The sequence below is a fragment of the Peromyscus californicus genome, unplaced genomic scaffold (genome assembly GCF_007827085.1).
Source record: "Peromyscus californicus insignis strain IS unplaced genomic scaffold, ASM782708v3 Scaffold_7__1_contigs__length_154581171, whole genome shotgun sequence".
Taxonomy (NCBI): Eukaryota; Metazoa; Chordata; class Mammalia; order Rodentia; family Cricetidae; genus Peromyscus; species Peromyscus californicus.
This window is the reverse complement of record NW_026294595.1, coordinates 1807331-1822853: the sequence shown is the minus strand read 5'-3', so window position 1 is coordinate 1822853 and position 15523 is coordinate 1807331. Positions and strand designations below refer to the sequence as shown.

General features: G+C 38.1%; 1 protein-coding gene across 9 annotated transcripts in view; it reads right to left on the bottom strand.

Moving 5' to 3' along the window:
- Strbp (spermatid perinuclear RNA binding protein) overlaps positions 1-15523 on the bottom strand; it is a 142263-nt gene that overhangs the window by 81542 nt on the left and 45198 nt on the right. For 6 of the 9 annotated variants that reach the window (XR_008215476.1, XM_052726625.1, XM_052726620.1 and 3 more), the window contains 2 exons: positions 6234-6298; positions 2066-2235 (listed from right to left, as the gene is read on the bottom strand). Coding sequence is in view for 8 of the 9 variants with exons in the window: in XM_052726625.1 (XP_052582585.1) it covers positions 2066-2068 (3 nt within the window). In the remaining variant the exon portion in view is untranslated. Of the gene's footprint in view, positions 1-2065; positions 2236-4801; positions 4826-6233; positions 6299-15523 lie in introns of those variants that run through there. The other 3 variants (XM_052726623.1, XM_052726619.1, XM_052726622.1) reach the window with 2 other exon arrangements.

The window sequence follows — 15523 nt, the reverse complement described above, 5'->3', positions numbered from 1 at the left end:
AAGAAGCAATCCAAATTTCATAATGGGGAAAATATGAATTCCAAAGCAATCAACTTCCCCAGCTAATTAACACATGTATTGCATTCACGATCAAAATCATGAAAGATTTATCCAATAAGCTCCAGATAAACATGTTTAAGTATTAAGATAATTAGATCAGAAGAACTATAAAATAAAACAGAAAAATGATTGTTCAAATCTTAAAACTCAGAAGCAGCAATAAAAAAGAAAAATGATTAATCAAATTAATTAAAACCCAAAATTTCTACATCAAACATCTACACTAAAATTTAAAAAATAAAATAAACTATAAAAGAAAGCTTTATATGTGTATATATATATTTTATATATATGACATTAAGTCATAGGATTATAAAGACTACAAGTAAAGCAAAACTAAATTCAGTTAGAAGCAGATAATTCACAAGGAAGGCAACACAAGTCACACTGTTTTTTCTGTATTTCACAAACAAAAAAAAAACCAATAAGGAAAATCCCAAGTTAACATTTTCCCCCCACCATTCTGAAATATTACAGAATTTCTTCTCCATAAAAGCAAATTACCTGATTTTAGACCTTGGCAAAACTTTTTAAAAGCAAATTAACACTTAAAGAAATAAGTTATTATTAAACAACATATTTCAAAATACACTGGTAATTATTATTTTATGCTTTTTCTCCTAACTTATGTCTTTTAAAACCTCTTACTGGAGGGAGAAAATTTACACAATATCCTCTAGAACTACAATATGAAGGGGAAAAACTCAGTAAATCTCATCCTAGGCACCAGCTGGTAAAGGCACCTGCAACTAAGTGTCTTGAGTTTGACCCATAGCACTCACATAGTAGAGGAAGAGACCCAATTTCTGTAAGCTGTCCTCTGACCTTCACATATATGCCATGGCATGCAAATTCACACACACACAGGCGAGGGGGGGGGGTCGCACACACACAATACACAAAAATATAATTTAAAAATTTAAAGACCAGCCTTTAATCCCAGCACTCAAGAGGCAGAGCCAGGCGGATCCCTGTGAGTTCGAGGCCCGCCTGGTCTATAGAGGAAGTTCCAGGACAGGCTTCAAAGCTACACAGAGAATCTCTGTCTCGAAACAAACAAACAAACAAACAAACAAAAAACAAAAAACAACAACAAAAAAAGTAAGACCAAGACACCAGAGATAATTACTTCATCTAACACCATGAATTCAAAGTATGACCTCTCACAAAAACCAAGCTTCCTTGACATTCACTCTAACACTCCTTAGTATATTCAACAATTAATTCTATTATTTTAAAAGCATGTAAAAAAGGTACCTTTCGAGTTAAAACATTCATGTTTTTAGAAACTCCTCCACAATTCATGTATACAAGTTATTTAATTTTCATGAGAAAGAAATCTGGACTTCATGTAAAAGTCTAGATAGAAATTATTTAAATTCAAGGTTACTGAGCTATAGTGATTTGTTAATGCCAGTTTTATTATAAAATACTATTTAAAACATTCCTACTCTTTGTATTGAGAGAGTTATGGCATACAGTAGCTTGGGCTCTAAAATGTGGTTTCTAATCATTTTTTTAAGATTTATTATTAATTTCATGTGTGTGGGTGCTTTGCCACACAGCATGTATGACTGCTTCATCACACACATGCAGTACCCACAGAAGCCAGAAGAGGGCATTGGACCCTCCAGAACCAGAGTAAGAAATGGTTGTCAGACACCATGTGCTTACTGAGAATCCAATCTAGGTTCACTGCAGGAAATGCTCTTAACTTCTGAGCCACCTCCCAGCTCCCTCTAATCTTTTCCAAAGATTAAAAAAAGTCTGACAACCTGAGTTTGATCCATGGGACCCACATAGTAGAAGGGAGAGATCAACTTCTCTTAAGCTGTCCTCTGACCTTCATACACACACCATGTTAAAAAAGTATAGTAACCATATTTATCTGAGGCACGGAAACCAAGACAACTGTTCATTAACTACTTTACTGTTAACATTTCCAATTTTACACTATATAATCTTTTATAACTAAAAAATGAAAGAAATACCAGTCATCACTCACCATGGTTTCCTATGGTATTTTAGCTTCTTTTTCCGATCCTTCTCTCTCTTTCTTGTCGTCTTCACTAGACACTGTTTTGTGTGACAATACCTCCTCATATGCCTGAATCCCCTGACTGCTCAGTGTCAAATATGAGCAAAGATGTTTGAAAATTGTTCTCTGGATTACACCTGCAAGAAAAAAGAAAAACACCTTTTCAACTTGTCAACAATTAGTTTCAAATCTAAAAGTGGAGCCCATAAACATAATCCATGTTGATTTCAATGAAACAAACTTTACTGACAAAATTTGCCTTATTTCTTTTATTACTTATTTACTTATATTTATACGTGTTTGTATCTCTGTGTTTATGTGGGTACTCAAGGAAGCCAGAAGATAATGTTGGATCCCTTGGAGCTGGAGTTAGAAGTAGTTCCAAGCCATGTGCTGTGGAATATTTAACTATGTAAAGATGTGTTACATTTGTTTATGTTGCAGAAGGTTACTTTAACTGTGTAAAGAAGGTGTGTTACATTTGTTTCTGCTGCCTTTGTTACGGATGTAAAGATGTGCTGCATTTGTTTCATTCACCTTGCCTTCATAAGGTACCTGATTGGTGTAATAAAAAGCTAAATGGCCAATAGCCAGGTGTAGAAAAGATAGGCAGGGCTGACAGGCACAGAGAATAAACAGGAGGAAAAAACTAGGCTTGAAAAGAACAAAGAGGAAGAAAGAAAGGGATATGCCTGAGGCAAGAAGCCAGGCAGCCTCCAGCCAGACATTAGAAGCAGTGAAAGTTAAGATATACAGAAGGAAGAAAGGTAAAAAGCCCTGAAGCAAAAAGTAGATAAGGAGAAACAAGCTAATTTAAGTTAAAAGACCTAGCCAGAAAGGAGCCTAAGCTAAGCAGAGCATTCATAACTACTAAGTCACCATGTTGTGATTTGGGAGCTGGTTGCTGGCCCCAAAAAAGCAAGCCTGGTACATACATGAATGCTAGAAATTGAACACAGGTCCTCTGGAAGAACACTACTTGTTCTTAACAACTATGTCATCTCTGGAGCCTCTTTTTTTTTTTTCCCTAAATAATTACATTATCTAAAACAAGTCTAAGGGATATGGGCAGAAAAAAACAACCCTCCTGGTATTTACAGTGTGGTAACTGAATCCCTAGCCCTCCTTGACAAATGTATTTGCAAAGGCAGACAGACTCTCACTAAGAAGTCACTACCTAAAAAGGCAATACTGCTATAGGTGGTAACAATGCTTCAACTAACATATATTTACAATAAAAAATTGATACTGTGTCAGACCTACATGAAAATTCAATGAGTAGAGCATAACAATACCACTGATCCACCATGATACTTTCCCACTTAATACTGCCATTAGGCTGACAGTACATGTTGGCATAATGTTTATCCTTTTAGTCTTTAGTCTTTTGTTTTTAGGACTAAAATTCAGAATACTCTTCTGGCTCTGTGCCTTAACTCCTTAAAGAGACTGGGGTGGGGTGGGGGGCACAAAACCATAAACTCAAGCATTCCCTTGACGTGTATATATTCATGCCCCAGACTTGAAACCCCACTAGAGTTTGGCTTCATTACTTCATTACTCCTGGATATTCACTCTCCACTCCCCTGGATTACCTGCCAGAAGCCTTAATAATCACTCTGCTACCCATGTTAGTTCATGAGGTTTTATTTTACTACAGGTAAGAAAAAAATAAGTTCTGAGTGTATGTGTAGAATATGCCCCAGCTATATAAACAAACAAGGGCTAGGTCAAGACAGATCCCAGGCTTTAACAATGCAGCTATCAGAATAAGAAAGCTACAGAAAATGCAAAAGAAATAGCTTCGTCTTCATCTAAACAGTAGTCTTTAAGTTTGCTTCAAATATGAAAACCCTCTCAGTATTACTGTCAGTAATAGGTTCTTAATATTATTATAGTTGCTCTCTTAAAGACATTTAACGCCACTTAATATTTACATGAAAACACAGACCTAAAACTGAATTCAAATGGCACTCTGCTATGACCTACATTCATAACTATTCCTATCTTTCAACCAACCTCCCTGTTTCACAAAATCTCCCTGAAATAAAAGAAATTTTGACAGAAACAGACACAGACACACACATGACAAGTTCAAATAAAAGTGTGATTACTGCACATATCATATGAAGAAGAGATTGCACAAGCAGTACTAAAACATTTCTTGGAAAGAGGTTACCTCAAAAATGCTCTTTTCACTAAATCTTTAACATCCATGTAGTCTTCAGCACCTCCCATTCTCAACACTATCTTATTCTAAGGGAGCCAACCATTCACTATGTAGCTGTGAATCCAGTAGCTACAAAGATTGCTTTATGTTCAGTAAGAACACAAAGTCCACAGGCTGGAGAGATGGCTCACCAAGTAAAAGCTAGGTTCACAACCAAAAACATAAAAGGGTGAAGCTATTAAGCCAACAAAATTAAGGAAGAAGACTGAAAGCAAAAAAAGCAAGATCAACATGACAAGAAAATTCTGATATTTCAAAGGAACCCTGACTTGGTCAAGGTTTGCACAGAGAACAACTCCTCTACACACACAAGAACCTCTGACAACTTCACAGTGTAACAACATATACAGTAATTCATAATAAAAGCAGTGTCTACAGATCTGGGGAGTGGCTATAAATGAACTCATAAATCTCACTCAACTTCACACTGTTTACAAATGAATAGAATAAAAAATTAAGGTCGCACTACTAACCAGATATAAGGCATGTACATCATGTCTTACAGGCAGGTCCAACATGGGTCACATGCAGCCAGTGACAGCTACAATTACAGTCCAACACACAATTATAAGCTTACTTAAAACATTAAATTTTTGTGAACTTTTTTCATAACTCAACAGTGTGGGTTTTTTTTTTTTTCAAGCATGAACTTTGTAAACAACATCATCATGTCACAAAGTCAAAGGTTGGGCACATTTGAAAGAATCTAAGTCACAGCCCAAGGCTTTTGTCTCACTTTGTCAATCTAATTTTAAGAGGAAAAAAGGAGAAATGGGGTTAGGAGGGACGAGATGGCTTGGCAGATAAGGGCACTGGCTGTTCTTCCAAAGGATCTGGGTTCAATTCCCAGCGCCCATAAAGCAGCTCATAACCATCTACAGCTCTAGTTCCAGGGGATCCAGTGCACTCTTCTGGCCTCCATGGGCACCACATATGATCACGATACATGCAAGCAAAACTAAGTAATTTTTTAAATATTTTAAGTCAAGTTATATTTAGTACAATCTAAGTAGCCAGGAAGAAATCATGAAATGTTTTTCAGAGTTTATCTTTTTTTAAAAATAGTCAATTTAGTGGTTAAAATTTTGGCCTTGAAACTAAAAAAGTAAAAAATAAACTGCAAGCCAGTGAAGTAGTGCACTCTACTAACCCACTCAGCACTGAGGAGACAAAGAGGAGGCTGTGTGTGTGTGCAGGCATTCATGTGTGTGTCCACATGCATGTGGAAGCAAGGGGACAAATGCCCTTCCTTCAGATACTGTCCATGTCCACATATTTTGTTGTTGTTTGTGTTTTGGGGGGCGGGGTTCCCCCCTTTGGAAATAGGGTCTTGGCCTGGAAATCACTGATTAAACTAAGCGGGCTGGCCAGTGAGTTCAATCTCTAGGACCCACAGAGTAAAAGAAGGAAAGCAATTCCCACATGCTGTGCACACATGAACAAGTGCACATAGACTAACAATCCGGGAATGGTGGCACACACCTTTAATCCCAGCCCTTGGGGAGGCAGAAGCCTGTGGATCTCTGAGTTGGAGGCCAGCCTTGTCTACAGAGAAAGCTACACAAACCCTGTCTCGAAAGTTCTTCTCACTGCCCTAGGATAATATTTAGTGATTCACTGATAGATGTTCAACCCTATTTCTGTCACCAATCTTTGGATTTTAATAACCACAAAAGTGGTTCTAAAAGTCTGGCCTGTTACTTTATATTCCTGTCCTCTGCAGATCTCATTTTCTCTCCTATTTTAGATAACTACTCTTCACCAGGCCAGGACCTACAGCCTAACCTGACTACCATTTTTTCACAGTTCCTCCTCCTTTTCAGACCCTCACTTTTATCTAATTTTACCTAATTCAAATTTTGCAATCTATCATTTGCAGTTCACATCAGCAATTCCTTTCCTCACCTGACAAAATAGCAGCCCTGGTTAAATCCAATCCTCTTGGCTCCAACGCCAGTAACCTTGGGCAGCTGAAAACAGGAGAGGCACAAGTGTCAGCAGCAAGCTAATCTTTTTTATCAACAGCTTTAACCTTCAAAGACTCAACAAGGAAGAGCTCCCTCAAATAAAGGTGGTGCTACACCCTTGGGGGGGCTTTAAAATGCTGAATCTGTGGCTAGAGAGACCCAAGTACTAAGCTTAAAGGGGAGGAATTCAGATCCCTGCACCTGCATCAGGCAGCTCACCCCCACCTGTAAGCTCCAGAGAACTCCAGGCCATCCATCTTCTGGCCTCCACAGGCACACACACACACATGCATGTGCACAAAAACACACACCTTTTTTTTTTTTTTTTTTTTTTTTTTTTTTTTTTTTTAGAAAATGCTATTTCCTATTATGATGTCCTAGCATTTGGAAAAACAAGATCCCTGGCGGTTACCAGCAACCTAAGGCTCTAGGTGTGCTTCAGTGTTCAAGGACTGTCCCAGCTAAGAGGCAAATAAGAATCCTAATTTTTTATTACATTTTTTTATTACATTTTTATTTACTTCATGTAAAGGGGGAAAGGAAGGTGTGCATATGCCACAGGATACATGTGAAAGCCAAGAATTGGTTCTCCCCATCTACTATGTGGGTCTTGTATAGCTCAACTTTCTCACTCTTCATTTCTTCACATCTTCTCTTGAACATGTAAACTTTTTTCCTACCTCCTCACATTTGACAAGTCACCCTGCTTCCTATTTCATGCAACGTGCCCCTACACTAGTGCATTTTATACCATGTATTTTTCCTTCTTTCCTAGTATTATGAATGAACCATCTCCACTCCTATATAATATAAACCTCTGAACTTCAACCCTACTAGTTCCTATCCCTTTGTGTCTACTCACAAGCTCCTGTCATCTGTATCATAATTCCCTCCATTCTATTGGACCATTTTCTTCTATCAGCAGCCCTACATTATAGCTACACCCATCTTTAGAAAGAAAATTTCACAAGCCTTTGACCTCTTGCATGGCTATAGCTACAAACACGTTTTTATGTTCCTCTTTTAAGGGCACAATTTTACACTTTTGGTTGACCTTTTTTTTTTTTTTCTCCTTCCATTTTCCTCTAAAATCCACCCCAGAGTACTTCTGAAAACAGGCCTGGTCACAATCTCCTAGAATCTACATACTGTAAATGCTGTAAATGATTTCATTCTCTTAGTTGACGTTTCAGCAACAGGTGTTCCTTACTTGCTCCACTTTACTTCCCTTGGCTTCCATCCAAGACACTGGTCTCTCTATTCTCACCCAACTTTATAAATTACTGTATTTGGAGGGTCCAGGGATATAGAAATATAAAATTATAAACTTAAGGAATGGAAACTGACAGTCATCATTTTTGCTAACAAAAAAAAAGGATTAACCTTTAACTGGGCCCCTCCATGTTTTACGATGGGCAGCTCTGTCAGCAACCCAAATGTTAGTTTTTTTACTAAAGATTGCCCTTTTGCAGCCCTGGGATTAGCTATTCTCAATACCCGCCTCCCACTCACTACTGAAACCAAAGTTCACTTTTAATGAGTTCCACGTGACAACCTGCCTTGCCTTGTTTCGTATTCCCCGCTATGGGAACCCAGCTATGTCAGGAGAAGCTGCAGGTTTGGACAAACATCAATTAGCTGTGTAAAGAAAGACTGCAGGGATATACAAATACTGTTTAGCTAAAAACCCCTAAAACTTTGTTAATAAAAATATTATAAAAACCTAAAACAATTTGTCTCTAAAAGTTTAACTTCAAAACTGTAAAAATTCCTTTGTCTATGTCTCATGTTTACCCTTTACTATAAAAAGAGACCCATAGTCCCCCTCCAACTGCCACAGCCTCGGAATTCCAACATTGGCTGGGGTCTCAGCTAGCTGACAAGCTTTTGTACCCCGAAGTGTTTTATTTTTTAATTTTATTTTTTATTTTTCTGGAATAAAGTTTGCTTCTGGTTTAATAGACTTTGATAGTCTTTCCCCCTTTATTGCAAGACCCAGCCCCAACACATTGTCTCCCTTTCTCTAAAACCTCTAAGTGCTGGAGTACCTCAGAACTCAGCAACTACACTCCTGTAGATGTTGTTAGTACATTACAGATTCCTAGATTTCTATCAACCCCCAAGTTCCAGACTTATTATAGAAACACAGAAACCTGGATGCCTAGTTTAATGTTTCAATCAACTATAAACATATACATAGCCCACTCCTCCAATCCCAACTACCCTTCCCCCCTCCCTCTTTTCCTCTTTCTCATCCCTCTACTCAAAAACTCCATCCCTCTAACTGCTCAGGCCAAACTCCTCTCTTCCATCAACAAATCCTTTCATCTTTAGCTTCTGGCTGTCTAAAATCTGATCAATCCTATCTTCCATAAGTCTGAACCAACAAAATCCTTCATCTGCACTATACTATTGGTTCCAACATGTCTTAAGTCCCTCCCATTATAGTATTTGTTCTCAGAAACAGCACAGAGTTGCTTTTTTTAAAATCTCAAATCTTTGCGTGTCTCAGTAAGCATTTGTTAATAATTAAGGATATAAATCTCCAATGATCTGATTCCCACTTCTTGGCCTCTTCTGTCACTGTCTACACTTGCTGTTAGATCCACACCGGAATATCTGCTTAAGGTCCATACTCGGGAACTTCTATCTTGCTAGTAGTTTACCCTTCATATCCATGTAACTCCTTCCCCCATTGTTTCAAAAATGTGTTTCAGGAATGCATTCAAATGTCACAATCTGATCAATCCTTATCAGTCTACAGACAATAGAATACCCGTCAAAACACACCTGCTGTATTATTCTCAAACAGATGTATCAGTGGTACTTGAAAGCGTTACTGTTTACTTGTTTTCTATACCTATAACAGTTACTGGTACAAAGGAAAAATTAGAATTTCTCTAAGTATTTTCTTATATGGCACTGCATTTAATGCCCACAACAGTCCTGAGAAGTAGTGAAAAAAAAAAGAACAAATGGTATAAATTTATTTTATAGCATGAAAGCACAGATAGCCAAACATGTTTGATGACTTTTCTACAATCACAGTGTGGTACTGGCAGAACCATCCATGCAACCAGGGATTTAATTTTTGCACAATAATCTGTAAAAGTTCAACTTGACATCTTTTCCTTTAAACCACGCCCAAGCATAGAACAGCAACTCAACTGTGTGAACCACAGCAGCTGTTGATTTTCTTCTCACTGAAAAGCTGGGATACAAGTCATCAGACTGTCTTTAGAATTTCCAGATCCTGTGAAAATTCTGACCAAAAGGAAAAAGGGGTGGGGTGGGGGTGTCAACAAACAGTTTAGTGTTTCCTGTCTCCTGCACCCAATGCAGCACACTTATCCCAGAAGGGTAAACCAACACCCCTGGTAAACAAGCCGACAGAATTTAATTCTCAAAATTCTTCTGCTGGGTGTTCTGCAGAACAGCATGACAAAGAAACTACCTGAAGATGGAATAAACACAAATATTTCTCTTAATTAGGCAGGTTGGCAAAAAATGACCTGAGAGGTGCAATCTAGCAATCAATACCCAATAAGGTTAAAAAAAACTAGCAATTTAAAAGAAAATAGAAGTTTTGTTTGCACTTTGGCAAAGTATTTTCGACATCAAAATAAGGTTTAGGTTACACAAAATTACTGAGTATTACAAAATATATTAGACTCTTCAATAATCCAACTTAACTTCCAGCTCTTGCCAGCACTTACTCTCCTTTCCTGCATCCCTCATCAGGTTAGAAAGCTGTTTTATCTAGGTCAGAAAAGACAGGAACCTTTTCAGGACAGCTCAGTATCTCTGGCTCATGTGTCAGTATTGTAGTTCAGCCCCCTTTCACAAACTCCCTCTAAAACGAATTCTGACATAAATCACAAGATTGGTATTAGCTGATAATCTGCGAAAAAAGCCACAAGAAAAAAAAAAAAAAAAACCTAAGTATTAGACTTAGAACATTAACAGGAGATTATGAGCAAAAAAAAAAAAAAGATAGGCTACATAATATAATTAACATGAAAGCAACAGATTTATGGTCAAATTTCATTCTAGTTACATCTGAGGACTGATCAAGTCTGTTGTCAACAAAACCTAACTTCTCTGCGTGAGTCTCAGCTCCTTCATTTATACAATTACAGAGTGGGATGCTAAGATGGCTCAGCAAGTAAAGGTATTCGCAAGACAGCCTGACAACGTGGATCCATCTCTGGAACGCATGGTGGAAGGACAGCAAAAACTCCTCAGAGCTGCCTTCTGACCTCCACAGACATGAGCTAACATGCATGCGCACACACCCATATACATATACAATGAAAGACCCTAGCCCTTCAGGCTTACACCCCCAAGCCTCAGGAAAAGAGAAACTTCAAGCACCAGGAAATGAGAAACTAAAAACTAGTTCCAAGGGCCACCTGACTCAGCCACTACTCAATCACCCCTGTAACAATGTAACAATGTAAAAAGATTTCTGTTACGAAATGTGCTCAACTGTGACTGGGATAGTTGCAAGTGTTCCAGGAAGGACCACTGTGACCTTTGTGTAAACTACTCCACTCCCGCCATGATACCCCCCTTGAGGTTTCAGGAAGAATGTACATGTTGATGTGACTGTACCCTCTCTGTGATCACTCTGTGATCAGACCATGATCTTGTGAAACGAAATTGTATGGGAATTGTTATCTTAGGGCTTTTGTGGGTTTTTCCTTTAAAAGCCCCCATGGGGCTGCAGTAAGATGCGACTCTTGCTCTTGGGAGCAGAGGAGCCCTTCTGTACAGAAGCCAATAAAAATCCTCGTGCTATTGCATCAACTGCACTAGAGTCTGGGTTCTTGGGGCGCCCACTTGAGACCCTAAACTTTGGGGTCCAACATACAATAAATAAATAAATGTCATTTTTTTTAAGTTAGACTATACTCAGATTATTTTTCTTTTATTTATTTATTTTTTTTATTTTTTTTTTTTTTGGTTTTTCGAGACAGGGTTTCTCTGTGTAGCTTTGGAGCCTGTCCTGGAACTCACTCTGTAGCCCAGGCTGGCCTCGAACTCACAGAGATCCGCCTGCCTCTGCCTCCCAAGTGCTGGGATTAAAGGCGTGTGCCACCACCCCCCGGCTCAGATTATTTTTTAGGCAGTTTGTTTAAACACAATCCTATAATAAATGACAACTCTCTAAGTACATCTAATAGGAACAGATTTAACTTATTCCTTAAAAGAATATGATTTTTCAACACAATCATAATTCTAAACATTTTACCAAAAAACTAAGAAACAGACAACAGAGGAAACCTGAACATTATTTCAGAACCTGAACATTTTGGAATTATTTCTAGAAAGTAAAAATGAAGGGCTGGAGAGATGGCTCAGCGGTTAAGAGTACTGGCTGCTCTTCCAGAGGTCCTAAGTTCAACTCCCAGCAACCATATTACAGCTCACAACTGTCTGTAACCCCAGTTCTAGGGGATCTGACACCCACATGCAGGCAAAACACCAATGTACATAAAATAAAAATAAGTAATTAAAAAAAAGTAAAAATGAATTCATATGTGTCTCTTTGGGGGGAGGTATTTATGTCTTTTAGAGATGCATACCAAAGTATTTTACATATGAAATTTTGTGAAAATCTGAGATTTTTCTTGAAATTTTTTTTCTTTAAAATAACTGAGTAGTAAAGTAAAATATGCCCAAGACATACTAGGCCTAAGTTCTAAAATTGGATGATGGACAGGTTCCTCATACTTGGGGTTTGTTAGGTGCTTTTCATTAGTCTTAAATATATATTAGAGCCGGGCGGTGGTGGCATACGCCTTTAATCCCAGCACTCGGGAGGCAGAGCCAGGCGGATCTCTGTGAGTTCGAGGCCAGCCTGGGCTACCAAGTGAGTTCCAGGAAAGGCGCAAAGCTACACAGAGGAAACCCTGTCTCGAAAAACCAAAAAAAAAATAAAATAAAATAAAAAAAAATAAATAAATAAATAAATATATATATACATATATATATATATATATATATGTATATATATATATTTCCTATGTGTAGGCTCTCTACACATAGGAAAAATGTTCATGCTTTTTTTTTTTTTTTTTTTTCCTTCAAGACAGGGTTTCTCTGTGTTGGTTTGGTGCCTGTCCTGGATCTCGCTCTGTAGACCAGACTGGCGTTGAACTCACAAAGATCAACCTGGCTCTGCCTCCTGAGTGCTGGGATTAAAGGTGTGCGTCACCACTGCCTGACCTATATTCATGCTTTTTAACCCAAAGCTATAACCTCTGCTATGACACCAAGGTATAAATCTGTCCCAGCTGTTTTACAGACACCTGTTATGCTTTTTCTAAATGTGGATTTCAATACAATGGTAACGCTAATATCTCTAGAACTTTTATCTCCTTTGATAAACTAGAATTCATGTAAGCTTCAAGGAATCAAATTCATAAGGCTTGGATTCACCTGTCAACAGGTCAAACAAAAAAGTTCCAAATATAAGGTTTTACTTAAAATTCCTGACTTTTAACTTCTGTCCCCTAGTCTGTATCTCAGCAGATTTCCACCTGGCTGACAGACACCATCCAGGGAACTCCTGCAAACTGCAAGCTGCTGAGTGATATGAACCAGCCCAACCAATGTGACTGCTCCCTGTCCCTTCACCTGGATCAACTAATCACATGCTTCTGATAAATGCCCCATTGTCCAGCCTTTGACTAGCCTTTCAGCCTTCCTGGGCCCTGACAATTAATGCCCCAGTTCAGCTGGAAGTAGTTACAGAAGTTACATCATCCTTGTCCCCATAACAGGCTGAAAAAGGCTAAGTCAAAACAAAACTCCCTGATGTTGGGGACAAAATGGCTACTTATAATCTATAATGCCAATTGATATACAAGAAAAAATGGGCTCAAATTTATCAACAGGTAGATACATTAACTAAAATGGTTCTACCATGATAGGACACTTGGCCTGCTTTATGCAAAACAAAAATATATCCATCACAGGACCGTGAGCCCTTATGCTTCTGCTAATTACTATTGGCTCACTGATACAGTAACTAAATGGTAATTCCTATCTGGATACCATTAAGCTAATGGTTGTTAGGTCCAAATATAAACCAATACCCATCATAGAGTCAAGGATTTGACCCAGGATACAACTTCAGGGGTGAATGTTAGACCTGAATTTAACCTGTAAGCCCCACCTGCCTGAAGACCAGGTAACTTCCCGGGATTCTAAGAGTTGGAGTTCTTGAAAAAATAACAACAAAACCTCATGGGTACAGTGGCCTATGGAGTTTTGTCCATATAAGCCCTGCCAACAGACATCTCAGGGCCACACAGCTGGAAATTTTCCAGATAGTGGTCCTGACCAAATTCCATTTTGGTCAGTATTTAAAATTTCGATAAAAGCTTGCTTAAATTTGGCCAAAATGGTGGAACTAGTTTTTCTGATGAATTTCAGGATTAACAGTTCTCTCTCCATGTGTGTATGAATGTTATATTCAAAAGTTTTCAGCAGGGAGCACAGCTCAGTTAAACAGCTTGTCCATCACATACAAACAATCCAGCACCACAAAGGGAAAGAGAGAGGGGGTAAGACAGGGAGAGAGGTGGTAGAAGAAAGAGGAGGAGAGACTGAGGTGGGCAAAGCAAAAAAGGGGTGGGTGGGAAGAAGGGCTTTGTGATCAGAACTAAGATGAGCTATCTTGGGCCTGGCAAGGCAGATGGCACCTATCAAAAGGACATAGGATCAAGGTGGCAGAGGATGATAATGGTAACAGAACAAGCTTATGTTGTATCTTATCTTCCTCTCCTCTTAAAAATACACTGGACATATACTCTGTATTAAATAGTGCAGTTTCTAACAGTATGTTTAAATCTTACGTGCCATTCAGAAGCTGTCTGAATTTATATGAAGAGAATCTGACTGATGAAGAAACTACAAAAGGAGGCAACATATGATGACCACAACACATGGAAAAGGTCAACTGCAAATGAAGAAGCTAATGAAAAAGTTTACAGACACAGAACTTGGACTTAAAAATGAGAATCAAACTCTTAAGAACATTTCAGCATTTATTAAAAAAAGTAGCCAGAAGTGAATAAACCATAAGGATGAAGAAATAATCTTCACCAAAATGCTTCTTGTCTGCTAAGTAAATGCTCTACCTCTAAACTATATCACCAGCCCCAGTCACTTGTTCATACTGGTTTTGCCAGTATAAAGGCCCCTAATTTTTAAAAGTGTCATATGGGAATAAAATATGGAATGTCAAGTATCAGTTGACACTGAGAAAGAAAAAAATAATCCCACCAGTCAACTTTCAAGTCATCTCTAGCAAGTTCAGTTTTTCATATCCCTTATTTTCTCTAAGTACAATATATCTTTTTTAAGAGACTCCATCATGTGTGTATAACTTCATTAAGACCAAGTGAAAGCTGGGAAAGCATATCTGAAATAAAAAGCACCATATTTCAACAATAACTGACTATATACAAAGATATTTGTTTGCCAATCTATAAGAAACACAAAGAACACAAAAAAACAAATGGGTTTAATCCCAGCACTCGGGAGGCAGAGCCAGGCGGATCTCTGTGAGTTCGAGGCCAGCCTGGGCTACCAAGTGAGTTCCAGGAAAGGCGCAAAGCTACACAGAGAAACCCTGTCTCGAAAAACCAAAAAAAAAAAAAAAAAAAAAAAAAAAAACAAATGGGAAAGCTTAATCATATTTAAAGGAATTCTTTTAAGTTGCCAGTTGAAACTCAACTAAAACAATAGTAATCAGAGGACAAAAAGACCTACAGCAGTGGTTCTCAATATGTGAGTCATGACAACCCCTTTGGGGGTTGTATGACCCTTACACAGGGGTCACATATCAGATATTTACATTATGATTCATAACAGTAGCAAAATTACAGTTATAAAGTAACAATGAAAATAATTTTATGGTTGAGGGTCACCACAATATGAGGAACTGTATTAAAGGGTATTAAACTGTATCAAAGCTTTAGGAAGTTTGAAAACCACTGACCAACACCAAGTGTTGATTCTCTGGACTTACATTATATCCTACTGGAAGGCAAAATCTCTAATGAAATCATTCTCATCAATGCAAATCTACATGACTCCTAATAAACAGTTGCCAGATAAATGTTAAAGCACACTTCAAATTACAATTAGCAACTTGTTAGGTTATTTTCCCTAAAGGCATCTGATTTAATGCTGAACTCTCCAAACAGTAAAATA